Below are 25,943 nucleotides of genomic sequence, written 5' to 3'. Positions count from 1 at the left end.
GCAGGTAATTGCTATACTGTAAAGATTTTTTACAGTATGAAGAGTATGGCCCATCTCTCCAGCATATCAATACAGTACTGTGTGTACTGCAGTTACTGTAACACATTACTATAATCTTTCCAGTACAGTAGTGTGTTTGTAGTACAGTAAAATGTGTTTTTACTAATGTAGTGTCACGACTTCCGCCGAAGTCGGTGCCTCTCCTTGTTCGGGCGGCGTTCGGCGGTCGGCGTCACCGGTCTTCTAGCCATCATCGATCTACTTTTAATTTTCCATTTGTTTTGTCTTGTCTTTCCACACACCTGGTTTCAATTCCATCATTACATGTTGTGTATTTAATCCTCTGTTCCAAAAAGGTGCAAAAGGGGACGCAACATCATTGGTCACCATACAAGTTCCTGGCCAGAGGGGAGGCAACGTCACCCTATGTGCAGCCATCAGCAATTGTGGGGTCCTCCACCGCCATGTCAAAGTGGGTCCATACAACACGGAACAACTCCTTCAATTTCTAGATCAGCTGCACAATAACATCCTTCAACAGGAAGGGGAGTCAGGGCAACCAGAACAAGCTCAATATGTTGTCATTTGGGATAATGTGAGTTTCCATCGAGCTGCTGTGGTTCGCGCCTGGTTCAATGACCACCCCAGGTTCACTGTTCTTTTTTTGCCAGCATATTCCCCATTTCTGAATCCGATTTGAGGCATTTTTCTCAGCAATGGTGGTGGAGAGTGTATGACCACAACCCCTACGCACAGCAAAACCTCCTGGAGGCAATGATGGTTGCCTGTGGTGATGTGTCTGTGGAGTCTATCCAGGGTTTTCTAAGGCACGCAAGGGCATTTTTCCCACGCTGCCGGTCAAGAGCAAACATAATGTGTGACGTTGATGAGATATTATGGCCTGAGATGATGAGAACGCTGATGCTGAGTAACCTGTACGTTTGCTGCATTTGGAAGTAAAGCTTTTGTAAATTGGAAATTTTACTGTGCATGGACTCTTCCTTACATGTTTTGTCATTGTGACATTTCAAAGGTCAGGTTTTTGACCAAAACAGCATATACGGTAGTGTTTCTTTATCCACTAATGTAAGAAATATTTATTACGGTACTGTTTTCAAGTTCTCTCGCCAGGGTGTTCCTGAAAGGGTTATCTGGATAGTCAGTGCTGTGATTTTACAAAGTTTCTCTGAAATCCTATACTAAACATTTTGGTAGCAGTGTTTTGAATGAATCCCTCCGGTGTGTAACTAACAGTCATGTAGTCTGTGTTTTTGACAGAGTGTGTGTGTTGTCTGAGGGCAAAGTTTGATTTGGGACCCAGAAGTTACATGTTTGTACCGTTGGGTGAGTTTTTAAAATTGTGTGTGAAGATTTGAGAAAATTGAATTGTTCCAGCAATTGTGTCCAAGCAATTGAGAAACTAAAGCAATCTCTGCACTGCCTAAACAGCTGACCATCAAAGTAAACCGTATCTGTTCTGAGAGAAAGGCGCGCAGGCTGCCATCTGCTCTCTAAACGATTGTACTAAAGCAAGCCAACCAATAAACTAAACAGCCAACAGCCGGGATTGGAATGATTACACTTTAACATTTCTGGTCTTCAGCTATCCTGCCATACCCAACTGACACCCCTGCTATGGTCACGAGCCACCACCTACTTTTCCACTCGACGCAAAGTAACCTAATCACTTATTTCCAAATGGACAATCGTAGTCCACACCAGTAACTGTAACACTTGAAGATGATATTTAAATGAAAAATAATTAACCTCTTCTGGTCACTATTCAGATTTGACTCCTGTCTTGTCTTCATTCCCTCTGAATCGTGCCATCCTTTCTGCAGTATTCAGTAAATTAGTCCATTGTTTCTTAAACCTCTCCTCAGGGACCCCCAGCCGTTCCAGGTATTTGATCTATTCCAGAGAGCACATCTGATTAAACTTGTTAACTAATCATCAAGGCCTTGAAAAGGTGAATCAGGTAAGCTAGTTCAGAGCTACAACGAAGCTGTGAAACGTCTGGGGGTCTCCGAGTGAGGAGAGGTTTGAGAACCACTGAATTACTAGCCTACATAGAGGGTTCTAAGAAACAGGCCAGATGAGGTGCAGCCGTTGGAATCAGTGAGGTCCTTTCCACGGTCAAAAATAATGTCAATGGTGGAGTTCGTTTTGCATTATACGGTGCCCTGGGTGGGTGGAGATTTCACATAAGGACTAATGAAATGGCTTAAAATATGCAAACTCTGCTCACCCGGGGCACCGGGCCATGCAAAACGAACTCTACGATTGATGTCATTTTTTTACAGTGGAAATGGAGGGGACCTCACTGATTCAAAAGACTGCATGTCATCAAGCCAAGGGGCCAAGGAAGTACACTTCCTTTCTAGGGAGTTCCTAGCTACCAGGATTCTACAACGGCATTGCTTGCTGTTTGGGGTTTTAAGTTGGGTTTCTGTATAAGCACTTTGTGACATCTGCTGATGTAAAAAGGGCTTTATAAATAATTTGATACACTAGTAGGGTGTGGATAAAATGGTAACCTAAACAGTTCTTATTTAACAGCATCCTCAGAGCTATTACTGCCCTATAAAATATATAATATATTCTATATGTGGCTTACTGTGTTGCAGGATTTGTATTTAGGGTAGTAATTAAATTTTCCATAGCCTATAGTTAAAGTATTACAGACGATTCCTTCTTTTTGTCATCTGGATTAAACATCTAAGAAATGATTATAATTAACAACCCATCAAAATGAACATAAACTAAACACTATGGTATCACCTAGTAATTTATTTAATAAGTCAAAATGGTTTTCCTCTATCTTCCCTTTCCAGATTTAGAGGCCAGAGATCTCTGTATAATTGTAATGGATTGCACACATGTCTGAAAGATTAACAGGGTTTATTCCTGGACTGAATGGACATTATCTAACTGCATTAGGCATAATTCTATAATTTACCAAATGATTAGTTCAACATACGGTTCAGAATTACTGGGAGTATGTTCAAAGGATATGGGGAAATGAGCAAGGAACATAGCGTACTTCTTATTTTGGTATTAAAATATACTTTATTCTCTACCTCTTTTTATTAAAAATAAAGCAATGTATGATACCGTTTTTAACCAAAGTTCTCAAAAGCTCTGGATAACGTACCTAGTGGCTACAGAGAGATGTAAGACATTTGAGGACATACATTTTTCTTAGCAACTTTTAACATGAGTGAAATGAAGTATTTGATATGAATGACTTAACATTAACATACAGGCCCTGGCTCACAATGTCCCTCGAGTGTTAGTAAGGCAGTCAAGTGAAATTGATCACATACTGACAGATTCTCTACTACAAGTTGTCAATCCAGAAAATAAAGCAGAAGATAACACATCCAGTGCACTATTTAATTGGAGCATAAAAGTGTGGATCTTTTAAATCTGGGAGAAAATACTCAAACCGATGCATAGGATCACTTTGAGAGGAAAGAAAGCTTTGTTTCATTCAAATTCAAAACGACATTGCGCCTATATGATATTTGAGTTGGATCGAATTACATTACAACAGACTAATGTCATGAACATCTCAGTCCAGCTTAGTCATTTCTGACACAAAAAAATACAATCTACTTTCTTGGTGACAACAATAAAAATCTAAAAGATATCTCTAAACATACATAATTTAAGAAAGGCCATTGAATTCATAACCACTAAACAGACAGACTGTCTTAAAGTGCTTCAGGTTTCACATCTTAATCATCATTCACGACTGTAAGTCGCTCTGGATAAGAGCGTCTGCTAAATGACTAAAATGTAAATGCTTTGACATTGGACATTGAAACACTGGCACGGGACTATTCCCTCTTCATTCTCTGTCTTCCTCATCCCCGTCCGTGTTTCAGACACATCTCCCGACCTTTGACATGGGGCTTATATAGATATTCTCTCACAGAGCTCCACTGCCTTCTGAGAAGTGGCGTCACTCCTACTTGAGGCTAGTCACGCTATCTGCGTTAAACAATATGCATGGCCATCTACCTTCACCTGTCATACTGTGCTCTACCCAAGCCATAAATTACATTATTTTACCAATTTAGCATGACATAAATCACATGTGGGGGTCATAAGCTAATAGGCAGATTTTACTCAGAAAGGCGTACCAAGCACTGCTATAAGATGATGGCCAAACCAAGCTGATGAAATTATCAGCCATTCAATTAGAGAGATTCAAATGTTAAACTACAGGGGCAGATGTCTGGTTAAATAGCGATCATAAAGAGCAGGTTTCAGAAATGGACATGTGTCAGTCGGTTGGTCGGGTAATGTTATTGAACACCGGTTACAGGAGTACCAAATATAAACAATAAGGAGAACCTGGTGGGTGAGTTCGTTGTTGTAGGAGCCAGGGGAATGGGCCGGTCAACACGTGTTAGCGGCCGGCTCTCCAACCTGAGGCTTCCCTACAAGAGAGGTGTTTTCTTTCCCCCTCCCCCAGGTTAGGGTAGGGGGGACGGAGTGACACTGGTCGGTCCTAGGGAACTAGTCCTCTCCTGGCGGGGTGGTGGGACAGGGTCTGTCATGTCTCTGTCTCAGGCCCCGCCGGTCCCGCCAAGGGGATCACATAACAAGTGATGTCGTCTCCTGAACCCAGCCTCTCATTGGGTAACCGCCAGCCCCTCTCTTTCAGGACCCCTCGCGACCGCATCAACAGGTCCTGGGCAGCCAGCGTGTATCTGGATGAGAAGAGTTGGGGTCAAAACATGGAAAAGTGCAATTTATTTCAAATTAGTATTTTTTTAATGTTCATGAATTGAATTTGCAATGCATCCCAAAAATGTGTTATGTGAAGGTGTTTGTCAAAAAGGTATTGCCATTTCAAAAGTACCGTAGTCATTTGTACAGGCTAGATACTGGCCTCTAGTGGAGATATCATTTAAATACTCCTCATTTACTAACCAATATTCAGTAGTTTTTTTCAAGGCTACCTGAATATTCAATATTTACCAGTGGAGGCTGCTGAGAGGAGGAGGGTTCATAATAATGTCTGGAACGAAGCCAGTGGAAACCATGTGTTTGATGTATTTGATACCATTCCACCTACTCCCCTCCAGCCATTACCACGAGCCAGGCCTCCACAATTAAGGTGCAAGCAGTGATATCTGTGATATCTACACTGTTTTAATTGGTAGCAACTGTAATAGTATGAATCACATCCTTCCATGACAAGGCAACCAGCCATTCTCTGCCTCAGGTGTGTCTCCCTGGCACCGCTGCCTTGGGCGTCAGGTGAGTTTACAAAAAAAGCAGGGAAATGGGCATTCGGTAACACCAGTAGTAGAGATGGCCTAGTCGTAGTTTGAGTAGTGAGTACTATTCATTCAATGTTGACTGTGCTTACATAGTTATGATACTTCTGAACTTCACGTATGGCTCTTACCTATATGACCACATGTCCTGGTATTGTTTCACACTACCGCAATAGTTTATTAGATTATGGTTCATAAAAAAGGCATTGCCATATTTATGTCAAGCTATTTGAGGCACTCATAGTTCTGCCTACCAAGCATGTTATTATATGTGTCTCTGTGTTTGGTTAGTTTCTGAATGTGGCCCATCCATTCTTATGTTGGCCTAGTCCAGATATGACTCAGTACTCATGTTCAGGTTTTAGCTGGCCTCTTTAGGCCTATAGCTGTGGCATATTCTTCATTGAATTGGCCATTCATTCAGAGCCATTCATTGCTCTGTTCTTGCCTGGCATCCCTGTGGTCCGTCAGACATCTCTGAATCAGTGCATAGTTCAATGCCTCTCAAAAGTGAAGTACATTGCAAGGATATTAATATTTATCTTACAAATGCAATGCAGCAATGTTTTGTTCTAGCTTTGCATGTTTCCTTTACTACCCGTCTGGGGTAGCACCTGTCTGTTTATAGGGACTCATTAGCTGACAACAGACAGGTGTGAATCACAGACAGGTGTGAATCACAGACAGGTGTGAACCACAGACAGGTGTGAATCACAGACAGGTGTGAATCACAGACAGGTGTGAACCACAGACAGGTGTGAATCACAGACAGGTGTGAACCACAGACAGGTGTGAATCACAGACAGGTGTGAACCACAGACAGGTGTGAATCACAGACAGGTGTGAACAACAGACAGGTGTGAACCACAGACAGGTGTGAACCACAGACAGGTGTGAACCACAGACAGATATGAACAACAGACAGGTGTGAACCACAGACAGGTGTGAACCACAGACAGGTATGAACCACAGACAGGTGTGAACCACAGACAGGTGTGAACCACAGACAGGTGTGAACCACAGACAGATATGAACAACAGACAGGTGTGAACCACAGACAGGTGTGAACCACAGACAGGTACGAACAACAGACAGGTGTGAATCACAGACAGGTGTGAATCACAGACAGGTGTGAACCACAGACAGGTGTGAACCACAGACAGGTGTGAACCACAGACAGGTGTGCGGGCAAAGAGAAATAAAAACGTTGGCATTCATATTATATTTTGATTTGGGGAGGGGGGCGGCATCTAAAAACTGGATTGAATAGTTTATTGTTCACTGCTCGGCGACGCAAACAGCGATTCTTCAATCAGGACCGTCTACCGATTATGGATGTAGCTTCGAACGTGGGACACATACTGCTAGCAGGTACAGTCTTTGACCCGTGACTTATCTCGAACGCAGTCACTATGGAATACCCTTAGACCCCATCTTATTAATTCATTCAAGAATTAATCAGAGGTCTAATATTGTGTAGATTACAGACTAGAGATTACAGTACAGTACCTCACAGGATCAGTGGGCTCGCAGCAGGACAGGAAGCCTGAAACTGTGTCTGCTACCTCCCTGTCCGTGGTCACGTCCCACAGTCCATCTGTACCCATCACCAGCACGTCGTCAGGGCCGTGCTCGTATTCAGACATGTCGTACACTATCACCTGGAGGGGATACAGGAGGGAAGGAGTGCAGATCGAGTGTTAAACACGGCTGTAATAATATGATAAATCATAGAGGCCTCCCATCTATCAATGAAGTTGGATCAGATATCTTTGCTTTTCAGGATAATCAATAAAATACTGGACAATACATAGATTGATTAGCCAAAATAAAGTAAACTTATGTCATTAGATGTCAGCCAAGATTTGGAACACACAAGGATGCTTCTAGACAAGTCTTGATCTTGCAGATAGTGGGCGATAAATGGTCCTAGACACAAACAACATAACATCTCTCATTCACCTCTGGGCAGCAGGAGAGAAAGGGCTTGATGTAGATGTTGGAGTTGTACACCTTCAGGTCATGATCCCCTAGGCCACGTGTTACCCCAATGGTGGCCATGACACGGGCCTACACACACACACACAATGTGAATAATGTGGGTTAGTGCCTGTGGATATGCTTAGATTTTAGAAAATCCACTTATGAAGGATTAGTGACTCAGGAGCACTTATCTTTAACCACACAGCTAAAGACTGGGAGAGTTCAGTAACAACCATGAAATCCTCCCACACATACAGTGGAATGAACAACTAAAAATTATATCTTGTTATGTCTGTCCTGCAGGTGAACTGTCCTGCAGCGTAAACAAGGCAACAGTAAACATGTCGTCGTCCCCCCGGGCCAAATTAGATGTGTGACTAACACATTTCAGTTAATTACTGTAGCTCCTGCCTTGGGCCAATCTGTGTAATTTTGTAAATGCCATATCTTTATGGTAAGATGCATCATTCACCCAAGTTTAGTCAAAATTGGACCAGTGCTGTCTGAGACATCGTGTGTGATGAACATACAAACGAACGGAGACAGATTCACAGTTCGGGGAGGACAACTAAGCTAAGCAGCTAAGCATTATTCCTGTCAGGGAAACATGACGAGGGCAGGAGGATAACCGCAACTCTACATGTGGTTTGAAGACCCAGCTATACTTTACTAGATAGCCAATCCAATGTCCCATGACTTGGTCAGGGTTTTACCTGGTCAGGAAAAATAATGTGGATCTACCTACAGTACGGTAGACCTTACAGCACCATATATGTACTGTCCCCTACCCATGGTAGACCTTACAGCACCATATATCTACTGTCCCCTACCCATGGTAGACCTTACAGCACCATATATCTACTGTCCCCTACCCATGGTAGACCTTACAGCACCATATATCTACTGTCCCCTACCCATGGTAGACCTTACAGCACCATATATCTACTGTAAACCTACCCATGGTAGACCTTACAGCACCATATATCTACTGTCCCCTACCCATGGTAGACCTTACAGCACCATATATCTAATGTAAACCTACCCATGGTAGACCTTACGGCATCGCATATCTACTGTCCCCTACCCATGGTAGACCTTACAGCACCATATATCTACTGTAAACCTACCCATGGTAGACCTTACAGCACCATATATGTACTGTCCCCTACCCATGGTAGACCTTACAGCACCATATATCTACTGTCCCCTACCCATGGTAGACCTTACAGCACCATATATCTACTGTCCCCTACCCATGGTAGACCTTACAGCACCATACATCTACTGTCCCCTACCCATGGTAGACCTTACAGCACCATATATCTACTGTCCCCTACCCATGGTAGACCTTACAGCACCATATATATAATGTAAACCTACCCATGGTAGACCTTACAGCACCATATATCTACTGTCCCCTACCCATGGTAGACCTTACAGCACCATATATCTACTGTCCCCTACCCATGGTAGACCTTACAGCACCATACATCTAATGTAAACCTACCCATGGTAGACCTTACGGCATCACATATCTACTGTCCCCTACCCATGGTAGACCTTACAGCACCATATATCTACTGTCCCCTACCCATGGTAGACCTTACAGCACCATATATCTACTGTCCCCTACCCATGGTAGACCTTACAGCACCATATATCTACTGTCCCCTACCCATGGTAGACCTTACAGCACCATATATCTACTGTAAACCTACCCATGGTAGACCTTACAGCACCATATATCTACTGTCCCCTACCCATGGTAGACCTTACAGCACCATATATGTACTGTCCCCTACCCATGGTAGACCTTACAGCACCATATATCTACTGTCCCCTACCCATGGTAGACCTTACAGCACCATATATCTACTGTCCCCTACCCATGGTAGACCTTACAGCACCATATATCTACTGTCCCCTACCCATGGTAGACCTTACAGCACCATATATCTACTGTCCCCTACCCATGGTAGACCTTACAGCACCATATATCTACTGTCCCCTACCCATGGTAGACCTTACAGCACCATATATCTACTGTCCCCTACCCATGGTAGACCTTACAGCACCATAAATCTACTGTCCCCTACCCATGGTAGACCTTACAGCACCATATATCTACTGTCCCCTACCCATGGTAGACCTTACAGCACCATATATCTACTGTAAACCTACCCATGGTAGACCTTACAGCACCATATACCTAATGTAAACCTACCCATGGTAGACCTTACGGCATCACATATCTACTGTCCCCTACCCATGGTAGACCTTACAGCACCATATATCTACTGTCCCCTACCCATGGTAGACCTTACAGCACCATATATCTACTGTCCCCTACCCATGGTAGACCTTACAGCACCACATATCTAATGTAAACCTACCCATGGTAGACCTTACAGCACCATATATCTACTGTCCCCTACCCATGGTAGACCTTACAGCACCATATATATAATGTAAACCTACCCATGGTAGACCTTACAGCACCATATATCTACTGTCCCCTACCCATGGTAGACCTTACAGCACCATATATCTACTGTCCCCTACCCATGGTAGACCTTAAAGCACCATATATCTACTGTCCCCTACCCATGGTAGACCTTACAGCACCATATATCTACTGTCCCCTACCCATGGTAGACCTTACAGCACCATATATATAATGTAAACCTACCCATGGTAGACCTTACAGCACCATATATCTACTGTCCCCTACCCATGGTAGACCTTACAGCACCATATATCTACTGTCCCCTACCCATGGTAGACCTTAAAGCACCATATATCTACTGTAAACCTACCCATGGTAGACCTTACAGCACCATATATCTACTGTCCCCTACCCATGGTAGACCTTACAGCACCATATATCTACTGTCCCCTACCCATGGTAGACCTTACAGCACCATATATCTACTGTCCCCTACCCATGGTAGACCTTACAGCACCATATATCTACTGTCCCCTACCCATGGTAGACCTTACAGCACCATATATCTACTGTCCCCTACCCATGGTAGACCTTACAGCACCATATATCTACTGTAAACCTACCCATGGTAGACCTTACAGCACCATATATCTACTGTAAACCTACCCATGGTAGACCTTACAGCACCATACATCTACTGTGCTGTTCTGTTATGTCCACCAGTACCCAGTCCATAAACATGACCAAGTGTTTCACCTTTTTGCCCTCTCCATATATGAGTGGGAACTTGAGGTCGTCTTCTACGATGGTTTTGTAAGCCCTGCAACAAATAGGATTAAGGGTTACGGATTAGTGATTCTATTCTTTCAAGAAGTATATTATTTTCCTGGTCAGGTTATGTGGTGTGTAAAAACTCCTGGGCCTAATCATAAAACATACAATGGCCTGAAAAGTAACACACATGTTCGACAACAGCTGTCATTTACCAGCCGTTCATTGTGTGGTCCCTGAAGAGCATCTTCCTGCCCAGCTCCCTGTACTGGATCCTGCGAGGGAACTCCATGGGCGTGAACTCGTTCCCAAGCAGCTCCGGTCTCAGGAAGCCCTGCAGGGACACACAGAGCAGAGAAAACAGTGACAAAACTTTACATGACAAACTTTCATGTCAAATTGACTTGTCTTGTGACAAAATGGATCATTGATTTCATATATTTTTAAGATGTGAATAGAGCAATAATCATCAGAGTTGGGGTAAATTCCAGTCAATTCAGAAAGTAAACCAAATTCCAATTCCACATTTTCCATTGGAAAGCAATGAAGAGAATTGGAATTTCAGTTTACTTCCTGAATTGTCTGGAATTGAAATGGGATCGTCCCCAACCCTGATAAACATATCATCAAGGAAGTGTCATGGCAGTAAGAAAAGTGAGAGGGGAACATTATATAGCTGTGATGCACAATCAACACACAGTATCATTCATCTCTCTCCTTGAGGGTTCCACCACTCTTCCACACAGCCAGCCACCCACCAAGCAGACAGTAAATTAATAAAGATGTAGTCTGAATCAGACATTAAATAACATCACCCTCCCTCTCCCCTGCATCTTCCTGTTTGTCCAGGGCACTGTTGGAAAAGCGGTTCATATCCAGTGGTGATGGGACTCACCTGGTTAAAGGGACATTACACTTTAAAATCAAAGTTTCTCAGATGTTTTCAGACCTCTAAAGTCTGAAAACATCTGACAAACTCTAATTTATGAGTGAATCTCCCTTTTAAATAAGTAATTCATAAATACATGCATTAACCCCGTCCTCACCAGATGCTGCAGGCGCTGCCTCTCAGACTCTGGTGTGAACTCGTTGGACATGGGGATGACCTCACCGTTACGGATGATGATGGCTCTGTAGAGACAGAGGAAGAACCAAAGTAGAATGAATAGTGATTCTATTTCTGTGGGAGGGACAACAACATACTGTATGATGACAAAGACAGACACCATAATGTGACCCCATATTAGGAGGACCCTCAAGACAGATAATGTGGTGTAAAGAGGGATGACACAGCATGAAGTCCAGGGATGTTACTGGATGATTATTGCCCCTAGATGCTGATCTAAGGTCGGTTTAGACTAAGATTGACAAACAGTATATTGATCCTAGATCTGTGCCTATGGGCAAGTTCTACCAGGAGCTTACGGTTCACGATGAATGGTGTTGCAGTACAAAGAGTGGCCAACAGAGGTCGAAAGAACTGCTGTGTGCCATTATTATGAGCATGACCAAAGGAAACCTCTGAATCAATGGCTATGGGCATCATGTTATCACTTCCTTTAACCTCTGTTTCAGTCATTCAACTCTGCATTGAGTGACTGAAATCAAATACATTGAGTTGAATGTGTACAACATGCAGGCCTGTAATACATCAGTCATTAGCCATTAGGGCATTAATCGTTCCTGCTGCTATCAATTTGACGTTTTGACCTACCGGCTGTCTCCTGCATTGGCAACATAGAGCTTCCCCATCAAATGAATGGCAGCCAAGGCACAACAACCACCAGAGATGGTATAGGACATCTTCTCTTTCTCTATCAGTTCATCCTGTAATCAACAGAAAAGGAACAGAAAACAAAAGGTCATTCATTCAATGGCTTGCAGAATGAAGTCAGTAGCACTTATTGCATTAAAGAGGTTATACTTAATTTGAGAGATAACGACTACCAAAAGATAAATAATCAATGCTTTCTGTGAAACCCATTTTGCTCAATAGCTACTGTATCCCGTCTCTAATGTGGTAAAATGCTAGCCTCAGATGCCCAGGCTTCGCTGAGAGGAGATTTGGAAGAATGGTCTCGCGAGACTAGTAGAGCGCTATTTCACAAAGTAAGGTGATATGCTGTGAGCGTACGTCTGTGTCTTACCATCTGTTTGAAGGCGTTTTCTATGACACCCATGATCAGACTCTCCAGACTGACAGCCTTCTCCATGTGGAAGCGGATGGAGGGATCAGAGATGGCGTCAGGGTCCTCTGGGTCCTGGGTGGCATTCGCCCCCTTCTTCACCGCCACCTGGTAGGGGCTGCCATTCTTGGCCAGGCAGATAGGGAGCGCCGCAGAGGTGTTCTCCAGCAGGTGGGCGATGTCCTCCAGTCTGTCTCTGATAAGGCGATGGAGGAGTTTGGACGCCATGATGGCACACCCTGAGCCGGCGTGGCCATCGAACATGCCCCAATACTGCAGAGGGATTCCTGTGCCATCCTGGAAAAGGTTTAAGTCAAATCAAGATCAAATCATATCAAACATGCATTTAGATGTATCAATATAATTAGGCTGACAGTAAGAAAGGAGATAAATAGCCTGAAATAATAACACTGGCCACATGGGTCTCTCTAACAAGTCTCTTGCAAGATTTTAACTCAATGAGAATTACAAGCTCAGTGAATGGCTAAAGGATTTCCAGTGTGGACATTTCTGTCAGAAAATGGATGGGAATAATTCTAACTTCATGACACTACATCATAGTATATACGTGCACAATGACAGCAGTGACTGTGCCACAGAAAAACCTCCTAAAGAGAGTGAATATTAAGACAGTGAATATCCCAGTTGATTTTATTCCCTTCCACAGGATTTCTTTATGCTGGTAAATCCCACTAACCAGATTTCCACCAAACCGGTGAATCTTACTTCTCACCATCTTCTTTTGCGCCTATGCCAAGAAGTAATAGTGTTAAGTATAGTGTAGTAGTGAATGTATGTTCAGACGGATAGGACATATCTAAGAGCCCAGTGCACAGAATGGACAGCAGTATGGAACTCTGTTAACCTCTTACTGGACTAGAGGAGGATGGGCACACGAAGCAATGATGTAATTCATTAACGGGAGGGACAGAGGGTGAACATGGAGAATAGAGGAGGGGAGGGGGTTGGGAGGCCAGCAGAAGGCCCGACATGACACAACCCTTTGAACAGCACTGTATCGACTGCTATAGACTCTGCTGTGTAAATACATTTGAGAGATTATGGAGCCATCTCTTAGTGAGTGGGTTTTTGGCTTTGTGTGCTAGAGGCGGTTAGCTGCTCTACGGACCCACACAAAGCTGTTTCTAAATACAGCAGCGTACAACGGGCAGTCTTAAGGAGATTGTCGTTGCTTTGCCAGGAAAAAAAAAACAAATCCCCAGCCACCCAATGACGTCTGGTTCTTCGAAGTTTGGACTGGAGACATTTAAACAGACATGGCTGTATTAGAGAGAGAGACCTGGGTGAACCTTGCTGTAGTATGTCACCGAGGGTCCAACCTTCACTATAGAGGCAGTAGTACATAGAATACAGACATTGGACCAGGATGTGTGCATGCTTTACCTTCTCTCCTATTGTAGTGCTGTAGGCCTAGTCTATGGGCCGTCTACAAATATAATCATAATTACTAGAACTAATGCTCAACATTCTATGATTTCAGGTTGTCTCACCCCATTGTCGTCCAGCAGTGTGGAGTTGCGCTGTTTTTTGTCGCTCAGCTTCTTCACGTAGAGCAGCTCACAGGACGCTTGGTCCTCATTCAGCATGCTCTTCCCAGCATTGATGGTCCTGGGGAGGGTGGGATGGTGGTAAAGAAGGTATGGGGATATCATAAATCCATAAGAAAATATATACACATCTCCTTGGTTTAGGTGCTGGACAGACAAATCCCCCAACCAAGGTGTATCTCAGATAAATCACTAATGAGAGCCTATCAGTGTGGCAGACATTGATTCATTTTGTCATGGTGAGATAGTAATGTTATGATCTATGTACAAACATAAAGTGGAACAGATAGTGCTGTAGGACTGGGATTAAGTGTTTTCATTACTGGCCTATGCTGCTTAACGATAATGGCTTTGTGCAGCATGACTTCATATTCTGACCATCTCAGCGGACTGGGGCTCAGTGGGCATGTGACTGTATTTACAGTATGTGGGAGTAGACACTGCAGTACTCTGAGCAGAGGTGGAGTGTTTTTTTTCTCATACTTGTATACTATTACCATAGTTAATACCATACTATCCATTCACATGTATTAGATACAGTATAGCCCCTTTAAGAATATTTTGCCACAGAGGACAGTTTCCAGCTCTCTCCCTTCACCTCAAATCACTGCAATGTTTACTCTTTTCAGGACACTGAAATGGAATGAAGTCATGCATTACATTACAACGCCATTATCCTTAGGGCTTTGTGATTCGGAAGAGGGGCTGCCAACAGGTTTCACCCCTGTTGTACCGTTACAGCTGAGAAACAATGATTCTCTGCCACTTCGGTGCGAGGATCCAACAGGGTCAAGCCGCTTTTATAGCCTTTTCAGATTCAATTAGCGGTATTTATAACAATGGCTATTAGCTGGATCGTATAGTAAAAATGTATTACACAAATTGGAGCATAATCCTTAAAGTGTCCCTAACTATTACAGAGGTGGCCTAGGGGATAGACCATTGGGCCAGTAACTGAAAGGTCGCTAGTTCAAATCCCTGAGCTGACAAGGTGAAAACTCTGTCGATGGTCGCCATTGATAATGGCAGATCCTGGCTGTGACTCCACTCTCCAAGGGTGTCTCAGGGAGAGTTAGATTACACAAAAAACACATTTCCAATACACATTTGTACATGTGTGAAATAGGACAAATATAAGCACCTACCAAATGATTATTATTAATGATGTACTAGGAGTAGTGTGGAGAAAGAGAGAGTCTATTTTATACAGCTGTGCCCTTACCCCAGTCATAAAGAGCTAAGGCACTGCATCTCAGTGCTAGAGGCGTCACTACAGACCCTGGTTCAGCGGTCTAAGTGTGCCCTTACCCCAGTCATAAAGAAGAGAGATAGTTCATCCCCTGAGAGGATGGGTGATATCTAACCAACAGGTTTACAAGCTGGTCCATCATGTACATTAGCCACCTGTCTAGGATCATGATGATGGTGGGCAGAGTCAAGATACTGACTTTCATCTTTTCACAATGGTCTTGCACTAAACAAGTTATAACTTTAAAGGCTTAGTTAAGCCTATACATATTCTTCAGAAATCATTCTTAAAGCTGAAATATGTAACTTTTTGGGCGACCTGACCAAATTCACATAGAAATGTGTGTTATATCTCTGCCATTCTCATTGAAAGCAAGTCTAAGAAGCGGTAAATCTGTTCTATGTGCGCTATTTCCATGCTTCCCGTTCTTAAGTTTTGTTTTTGCGTCTTTTACTTTCGGTTTTGTACACTAGGTTCCAACAGCTGAAACTCCAATATTTTTGGTTATGGAAAATATACTTGCTTGTTTTGTCACATAAACTGAAATTAAGGAAATTATTAGAATTTTAGCAATCAGGAAATGGCATATTGATTTTTGCATAGTACACTTTTAAGCAAATGTCTTGCTATATAAAGGTGGCAAAAGGGCTATGTCAAATTTGGCAAAGTAAATGCTATTGCAACAGGTAGAGGGAAATTATCCCTATTTGGTTTGATGTTCTGATATCAGTGTTCTAATATGAAGTAGAAACAGCAATGGCTGCCCAAATCATGATTATAAAAAGCCATCCAGTTTGTGATCAGTAAGCTGGCACCGTAGAGCAGTGGCCAGGGGAGCATTAGTCCTGATGACAGGGACATGAATTACAAGTCATCGTGGTCATGTCAACTTTGAGGCCAGTTCATGTTGTTTCATAACCAATGATGTATATAAACCCTGGATTGATGATGCTATGTATTGGGCTTTGAAGTCACCAGTCGGACATATTGATACTTTTATTTAACTAGGCAAGTCAGTTAAGAACAAATTCTTATTTACAATGATGGCCTACCCCAGCCAAACCCAGACAAACCTGGGCCAATTGTGCACCGCCCTATGTCACTCCCAATCACAGCCAGATGTGATACAGCCTGGATTCAAACCAGGGAACCAGTGATGCAGTGCCTTAGACCGCTGCGCCACTCAGGAGCAGTCCTCCATAGGAATGAATGAAATTCTACAGTATTTCAATTAAATGTTTCAAATGTTTAAGTATTTTTTTGTTGTAGTGGGGACAGTAACATTAGTAATCTTAAAAGATCTCAAACAATTATACTTTAAGGATGTTTTAATATTTGTACATTTTTTAAATGTTTATGTTTAGCTCACATAATATAAAGTATGCACTGAAGTGGCTGTAAAAGAGTAAATGTGGCCAAAAACGAATGTATTGTAGACATTAATAAATGCATTTATGTATTTTTTACAATCTTGGAGGAGTGCCAAGATATATTCACGGTGGCTTCAACACAGCACCCCCTATCAGTCATCTAGTGCATTATATAAATCATTGTTTACAACACATCTGCAACTGGTTTGTCAATATCATACAATGGGTTAGAGAGGCCTGTTTTTTTAGCCTGCTGGATGCTAAAGTCAAGTCCTTTGTCCGAGCTTGCAGCTTTTTCAAAATGTTCACAAACATTTTACATCTCACAATTCATGGGATTTATTTTGTATGTGTCACATATGCAATATCTATTTCATTATAACTAATTTTGCAACCAAGGAATGTACTTTATGCCTACGAGTAAATAGACATTCATTTCAGTGAGTCCATTAAAGTGCAAGCCAGTCATTCACTGGTCTTCATGATGTACGAGAACAAAACAATGAAGATCATGTTCTACTCAATTTGTGACATATTTTCTCATCAAGGCACAGTTTCAGTCATTGTAAACATGTGACTGAAATACTTTGTCTGCGTTAAACAGAAGAACATCTGTTTTTTAAATCTTGCTAACTCATGTAGGAGAATTTCAAAAGAGGAAGCCTCCAGTTCCACTGAGTTCCTCATCAGTTGGGTAAGTTATTTTGTTGCTGGTGAAAATCGTTCATTCTTTTTTTCTAAGTAATGATGACATACTGTAGAGAACATCTACATTTTGTGCTCTATTTGTTGTATAATTCATCCTCTCAAGAGAATTTAGCATACATCACAAACCACAGTGCTGATGATTACAATTCAATAAACCAAATCAAATCAAATGTTATTGGTTGCGTACACATATTTGCAGATGTTAGAAGCAGCTGCGGAAAAATGCTTGTGTTTCTAGCTCCAACAGTGCAGTAATACCTAACAATACAAAACAATACACACGAAACCGGAATATAAATATATATGTGTATGATGGTGTGTTTAGACAGTATGGACAGTATATGAATAGAAAAGATGTGTACAGCTGTAGTTATATTGGATGATGCTTGACTAGAATACAGTATATACATATGAAGTGGGTAAAACAGTATATATAAACATCATTAAAGTGGCCAGTGTTCAATGACTATGTATATAGGGCAACAGTCTCTAAGGTGCAGCAGGACTGAGTACGGGTGGTAGCCAGCTACTAACAGTGACTGAAGTTAAGGGCTGGGTACTGGGCAGAAACCAGCTAGTGGTGACTATTTAACAGTCAGATGGCCTGGAGATAGAAGCTGTTTTTCAGTCTCTCGGTCCCAGCTTTGATAAACTTGTACTGTCTCCTCCTTCTAGATGGTAGTGGGGTGAACAGGTCATGGCTCGGGTGGCTAGGGGCCAAGCCAAATTTCTTCAGCCTCCTGAGGTTGAAGAGGCGCTGTTGCGCCTTCTTCACCACACTATCTGTGTGAATGGACCATTTCAGGTCGCCAGTGATGTGCACGCTGAGGAACTTAAAGCTTTTCACCCGCTCCACTGTGGCCCTGTCGATGTGGATGAGAGAATGCTCTCTCTGCTACTTCCTGAAGTTCACGATCAGCTCCTTCATTTTGTTACATTGAGGGAGAGGTTATTAACCATTGCACATGTTTGACTTCATCTCATGACAAAAATGAGAAAGAGTCACATTTCTTTAACAAAGTGAACTTGGTGGTCAAAATAACTCTGATTCTAACTTCATTCATAATCAGTTTTCTAAGAAAGCCATACAAGATTATCAGCAGAAGTCAAGATGATCTCTTCCTGCCTGAGGTGACTGTGGTTTCCTGTCACAGTTTCTCAAGCATGCAGTGAGTCGTTGTAGTGTAGGAGGACCTGCATGACAATGGCCTACAAACTTCTGAAACTATTCAACTTCTCAGAAGAAAATATAGTAGTAAAACCGTTTATTCAAGTTAATATATTATCTTATGAACACGTGATAGTTGATCTGATATAACATTTGGAGGTGGTAAACTGTTCGCTCTATTACATTGAGAGTGAGATAAGGAGGGTGGTACAAAATATATTGAGGGGAAATATGCTAATAGTATAGTAGAAACCTTGTACTTACAAGGTTATACAATTATATACTGAACAAAAACATAAATGCAACATGAAACAATTTCAAAGATGTTACTGAGTTACAGTTCATACAAGGAAATCAGTCAATTTAAATAAATTCATTAGGCCCTAATCTATGGATTTTACATGACTGAGCAGGGGTGCAGTCATGGGTGGGCCTGGGAGTGCATAGCCTGGGAGTGCATGTGGAGGTCCTGGGCTGGCGTGGTTACACGGTTTCTGCGGTTGTGAAGCCAGTTGGATGCACTGTCAAATTCTCTAAAACGACATTGGAGGCAGCTTATGGTAGAGAAATTAACATTACGTTCTCTGGCAACAGCTCTGGAGGACGTTCCTGCAGTCAGCATGCCAATTGCACGCTCCCTCAAAACTTGAGACATCTGTGGCATTGTGTTGTGTGACAAAACTGCACATTTTAAAGTGGCCTTTTATGGTCCCTAGCACAAGGTGAACCTGTGTAATGATCATGATATTTAATCAGCATCTTGATATGCCACACTAATGGATTATATTGGAAAAGTTGAAATGCTCACAAACAGGGACGTAAAGAAATTCATGCACAAAATTTGAGAGAAATAAACTTTGTGCGTATGGAACATTTCTGGGATTATTTATTTCAGCTAATAAAACATGGGACCAACATTTTACATGTTGCGTTTATATTTTTGTTCAGTATATATAACGATTGAACTTTCAAAAGTAGTTTACAGGTAGAAACAACTGAAAAGTAAACACACAAACATTTAGACTCCGAGGTCTTGTTTAGGCAGTGTTCACAGCCTATTTGTTTTAGGCAGTGTTCACAGCCTTTTTGTTTTAGGCAGTGTTCACAGCCTTTTTGTTTTAGGCAGTGTTCACAGCCTATTTGTTTTAGGCAGCGTTCACAGCCTTTTTGTTTTAGGCAGTGTTCACAGCCTTTTTGTTTTAGGCAGTGTTCACAGCCTATTTGTTTTAGGCAGCATTCACAGCCTTTTTGTTTTAGGCAGTGTTCACAGCCTTTTTGTTTTAGGCAGTGTTCACAGCCTATTTGGTTTAGGCAGTGTTCACAGCCTATTTGGTTTAGGCAGTGTTCACAGCCTTTTTGTTTTAGGCAGTGTTCACAGCCTTTTTGTTTTAGGCAGCGTTCACAGCCTTTTTGTTTTAGGCAGTGTTCACAGCCTTTTTGTTTTAGGCAGTGTTCACAGCCTATTTGTTTTAGGCAGTGTTCACAGCCTTTTTGTTTTAGGCAGTGTTCACAGCCTATTTGGTTTAGGCAGTGTTCACAGCCTATTTGGTTTAGGCAGTGTTCACAGCCTTTTTGTTTTAGGCAGTGTTCACAGCCTTTTTGTTTTAGGCAGCGTTCACAGCCTTTTTGTTTTAGGCAGTGTTCACAGCCTTTTCGGGCGATTTGTAAATTGTGCTTCTAATATAATTTGACTGAAGGCTTTTAAAGTGGAATGCAATGGAAGGTAGTTCCGGGTTACAGATAATTGATGCCAGGCTCACTGAGATGGATTGCTACTGTATGAGTAATTCAAAAGGCTTCTGAGCTCCAGCATGCCAACTTTGAAAAAAGTTAGAGCCGTCCTTTGAATTCCTGTACAGTAAGCCTTACTGTGACTCTCTGTTCCCACCTAAAAGCTTTCACAGACAGATGACAGATCTGTTGTTTGCTAATTGTTTATACTGTGAGGCAACTGCTTTGAGGAAGTGTTGTGTGTGAATGCACTCTGGGTATGCACCCAATGTGAAAATATTGACATAGTATGCAGTATAATGGCTCCAAACAGTTCCAAGGCTGGAAATGCATTGGTAGCTGTCTGGTTTGCCATAGGTGTCACAATTTAACAATATAATCAACTGTACTGCAATGATGAACATCAGCACACTGGCCACAGTCGTGCTGCTTAACATTTATCTCAGCCTCACTCAGTGAATCAGTGAAGGATCTGTCAATTGATGCCACGAGGAGATTACATTGACATTATCATTTAGCAAACGCTCTTATCCAGAGCAACTTACAATAAGTGCATTCAAATGAGGGGCCATGAACAATTGCATAACATGAATCAAATCCAAAGGCAGAAACCACAGTAATGTGTGCGACATGGTTAAGTGCCATTCCATAAGTGATCTAGGTAAGACAAAGCTATAGTAAGTGCCATTCCATAAGTGATCTAGGTAAGACAAAGATATAGTAAATGCCATTCCATAAGGGATCTAGGTAAGACAAAGATATAGTAAGTGCCAGGAGCCAGAGGAGATGGAAGGGGAGGTACTCTCTGGAGTCTAAAGTTGCTGGAGGCCAGAGTGCTTTCAGTCTGAAGAGACCGTTCTTTAGTCTGCTGTCCTGACCGTAGTGAAGATGAGGTCATTAATGTAGAGGACAGAAAAGAGTTGTGACTGGCTGCAAATTCTGATATCAAAATGACCACATCTGAACTTGCATAGTTAAGTTTGACCAGCTGGAGCGTCCAGAGTCCATCTTCACTGTGACTAGAGTGATTTGGACTGCACTTTAAAAAACAGCATGGAGGATATCAATGGACTTATTAATGATCATCTGTACAGAGGGAGCAGCTAAATTCTTCTCCATTCTAAAATGGCTGTACCAAACTAAATTCACACTTTTAATTCCACTAATTTAGCTGTTGCAGTTTGATGAAATAATACATCCATGGGAAAATCAAAAGAAATCAGCCAAGACCTCAGAACAAAATGTTGGTGACGACGATGCAGATTTCCACTTTGCATCTTAATATAAATCCACAAGTGTTCTATAATTACACTATTAGTTTGTGTATCTAACTGTCTGCAAACAACTAGTTTGTATTTTCTTAGTAAGTTGTGACTAAAATAAACTGTTGGCCGGTAAATGCTAATCGCTGCTGGCTAACAAGCTAGCTAAATGTACAAACAGTCCGGGCAAACGTAGCTAGCTAATACAGCCTATTGTCAGTGCTGGTGTAGGTCTAGATCAGCATGTTGTTTGTGCAACGGTATCTTTTAAATCAGAGAGGAATAGAGCTCGCCAGCTTGTAGTCCTAAAAACTGGAAATAAGTTACCTTTGGTTTGTTCAGCCATTCCTATGGGGGGAAATGAATGGGGATAAATGCTGAAAATAAGGTCTGAGGTTAACACAGGCTTAGAGTTTATGCGGTATGTTTTGTTTGTATGAGATAATATCAGTCAGTTAACATTACCTTTATGAATTATAAAGGTCTATAGTGGAAGCATGAATATGTTAGCTAGCGCTAGCTAGTTTTCATGTTTTATTAGTTATATGTACGGGACACACATGGTATACACACCTTTAAATGAACTTATTTCATTGGTAGCACTGGTGCTCCTAATTTAAAAATGTAAGGAGCACCAGACAAAATCTTGGAGCACCAGATTGCATTTATTAATTTTTTACTACAAATGACTGTCCTATCATTCTTAATTGTCATCAGTTGTTACCTTGATGATGTAGAACACATCACTAGAGAGTGGGCAATACAAAATAATTAAAATAACTTTTAATAATTGTATTCAAAATTTCAACTGCAAACATATTTACATAGGTGATTCATTTTGGACAAACAAATGTAATATACAAAACAGAACATTTGTAGCAGTATGATTGGTTATGATTGGTAAACAAGGTATCAGCCTGTCTTGTTTGAGCAGTGAAGAGAGGAGTGTTGTTGTTACACATTGAATTTTTTATTTGATCATTTTTTGGGTGCTCCCAAAATAAAAGTACTGGTCGCACAGCAACATTTTAAGTCGCATGTGCCACCAAACTGGTAGCACTTTAGAGCCCTGGGTTTACACCATCCAACGAAATGCTTACTTACTGGTTCTTGACAATGCAACAACAAGCTAGCTATATGAAGAGAAAACCTGTCATGTAACATCTGCTTAGGGTCCCCTGAGAAACACTGACCGACACGGTTCATACCCTGTACAATAATTCCTCCCTGGCTTTTTTCATCAAACAACAATGTATTCAAAGTGCTGCCCACTATATTCCAACTATAGAATTAGAATAATCATTCTATTTCCATGATTCTAACAGTTCAACAATGAATTAGGCCTAGCTTTTTCTACCCATATCATACAGCCCCATGTGGCACAGTGTGGAAATTATAACAAGTGCAGGAAATGCAGACTGATGAAAATGCTGAAAATTGATTTGGGTTGAAGTTGGGTTGAACAGTATAAAACAATCAGAATGGCTAAAATCACTTATAATTTAACTGTTGCCACCCTGGGGTCATGAACTACTTATAAAAACTATTTAGAACTTCTATTATTCAAAAACATTAAATACTGTCAAATACCATCACAAATGTGAAAAATATTGTGATGATATTTTGGCCATATCTCCCAGCCCTACAAAAGATGAAACACATTTTGGCCAAGGGATCTGTGGATAAATAACATTTAGAGGGTGTAATACAATACAATGTAACATTATTCATCTACAATTTATATTCTTCACCCTGGACAACATGGGCCTGGGAGGTTTACAGGTATCCACAGTAATCCACCAATTATACATTTATCAACTCCCTATTTCGTATACTCTTGTAATGTGCCGAATTGCAGGAAATTTGATGAAAAGAGTAACATTTTCTCTCCGATGCCAAGGGCCCTTTCCAAGGCCCAAGACTTGATTCGTCTGGCCATGTACTGACAAAGTCATAGCAAAACTAAAACAAAAACACAAAAACCCCCTGAACTATGCGACTTATTGAATCTTTATGAAAGAGACCAAACGTATTTTGACACGTTCAAGTAATATAGTAGTACACAGTCCATCCATATCCTATACGACACACATTTCTAGCAATAGCTTTAAGTCACATGATTTCTATTATTTGATGTCCAATTAAGAAAGAAAATGCTTATAATAGATCATTAGTGACGTGGACAAATTATCATTGACTACTACTGGATATAACATACTGTGAGTCTGTAGCGTTTCAACGTTTTTGTTTATCCTACATTTTGCGAGATCATATTAAATACAAGATCCCCCCAAAATATTGAACTGCAACAACTGTAGCAGTTCATTGTTTGTTACACTGTTTCATAGTAACCAGACAGTGGCTGCTACAGCATCAGTTTCAGCAGCAGCAGAAGGCTGTGTGCTATTTGGTGAATTTGCAATAGCAACACCGTGTCCATATTCGCCACACACCGTTAACTGCGTTCTCTACTGCAACACTAAAACGGTTTTATTGTCAACAGTGCATATGAATGACCAGTCGAGAAACCACTCACTCTGCGTATCCTGTCCGCCAGGGAAGCCTGCTGTCCCTCTTCAACGTCAGCACAGGTCGAGATGCATGTTCTGTCGAGTATTGAAGAAGCTCCGAGGTAAGGTCCAGAAACTCGGGTCGACCGTATGGGAACCGTGGAGGCAGACCGTCCTGGTGACAGTTCTGGTGATGAACGTTCCCGGATCCGTGGTGCTGGTGATGACCGTGGGGTATCATTCCTCCCACCAGCGTGGACATCGCATTTTTTACTTTACTTATCATTGTGGTGGGAATAATAACCTAACCCGACAACAGAAATTAATTAATAACCCAATACTAACGTAGCGAAGAACAAAATGATCCTATGATTATAAACAGCATTTCAGGAAGCGATCGTTTCCGGCCTCATGTGACGTTTGACAGACACTGTTTTCCACACTGAAAATATAGCCTACCCTTGCACACTCAGTGCATATAATAACCAAGGAGTCCCTCAGAAGGCAGGGGTTTAGTGAACGCTGCTGTCTGTGGGGGGGGGGACACTCCAAATTGCGCGCTAGTCTGGACTGGACTGGACACAAAATAACTATTCCCTGTCATAATGAAGAAAATCCACACTCTTGAGCGGTCCATTTATCAAAACAAATTGATAGTCTCTATCAGGGATGGGCAACTTTGATGGGGTTGGGGGCCCTAAGCGAAGTTTTAGAGTTAATTTCCTGCAATTCTACACATTTTGCCATGGGGCGTAGAGAAGATTTAGCAATTGAATAACTAAATTCATGCAATTCGACTCATTTTACCATGGGGCGTAGAGAAAAATGTGCCATTTTACAGTTCATTTCCTGTAATTCTACACATTTTGCGATACGGTGGAGAACAATGTTGCAGTTTTTAATATGATATCTGACTAAGAGTGACTAACAAAATCAATGCCCCCCCCCCCCCCCCTCCCGGTTGGTAATTCGACCATGATTACAGTTTAGATAGCTGGCTGCGAGACTAATTTACAATCTAAAAAAATGTAGCTGACATGGGCTAATTGAGTGACTGTCAGTAGCTAGGTTTCCACCCAATTGGCGACAGATTTTTATGCGAATATTCTAAAATCTACATAAATAAAATATTATAATTTTCCCACCAGAGATGTATTTCCATCAAATTAAGTTGTTGCGGATAAAAGTCTGTGCGTGATGAGGTAGTACACGTAGAAATACATTTTGCGGTTAAATTTCCATGTACTGAATAAAAAATACAAATTAAATGGGTTTTCCTTGCATTTTCAACTTTTTGATTTTGTCACAAAAAAATACTGTTTATAGCAAATGTGCCCACTCTGGTATTGGCACGTGCGCTCTAGCCAACAGCTGGCAGATACAGTGCGGGTATAGTATACATGATGAGATTACTTTGGACAAAAGAGAGAGATTATTTTAATTTGTAAAACGGCAGCCAAGCATCGATCATTGTGTCACCAGAATAAGACCCTTGATATTTATTGGAAAGGAACATCAAGCTCATTACTTTGCACTTTCACCACCCTGTGCAGTTCATCATCATTTATTTCAGCTGTAGCCTAGTAAACGGCATGCTTTCCAGAGTTGAAAATGGATCTGTGGGCCAACAAAATCCCTGGCCTATATCACACGGAGAAATTCACATTCACCTGCATTATGTTTGTGGTGATAAATTT

At 41.6% G+C, this 25,943-nt stretch overlaps 1 protein-coding gene across 1 annotated transcript; it reads right to left on the bottom strand.

Annotated features, from left to right (window-relative positions):
- Positions 1-275: 275 nt before the first annotated feature.
- Positions 276-24,854, bottom strand: LOC115207434 (protein phosphatase 1H-like). The gene is made up of 10 exons (XM_029774506.1): positions 24,273-24,854; positions 14,192-14,309; positions 12,642-12,977; positions 12,209-12,321; positions 11,541-11,625; positions 10,710-10,828; positions 10,480-10,543; positions 7,257-7,364; positions 6,804-6,955; positions 276-4,721 (listed from the first exon to the last, which is right to left on the bottom strand). Exons 1-10 carry the CDS (start codon positions 24,530-24,532, stop codon positions 4,565-4,567), a joined length of 1,512 nt encoding a protein of 503 aa, XP_029630366.1. The 5' UTR covers positions 24,533-24,854; the 3' UTR covers positions 276-4,564.
- Positions 24,855-25,943: the final 1,089 nt, after the last annotated feature.

The sequence above is a fragment of the Salmo trutta genome, chromosome 14 (assembly GCF_901001165.1).
Source record: "Salmo trutta chromosome 14, fSalTru1.1, whole genome shotgun sequence".
NCBI classification, from domain to species: domain Eukaryota; kingdom Metazoa; phylum Chordata; class Actinopteri; order Salmoniformes; family Salmonidae; genus Salmo; species Salmo trutta.
The sequence above is the reverse complement of the archived record's forward strand: the minus strand, read 5'-3'. Positions and strand labels throughout refer to the sequence as shown.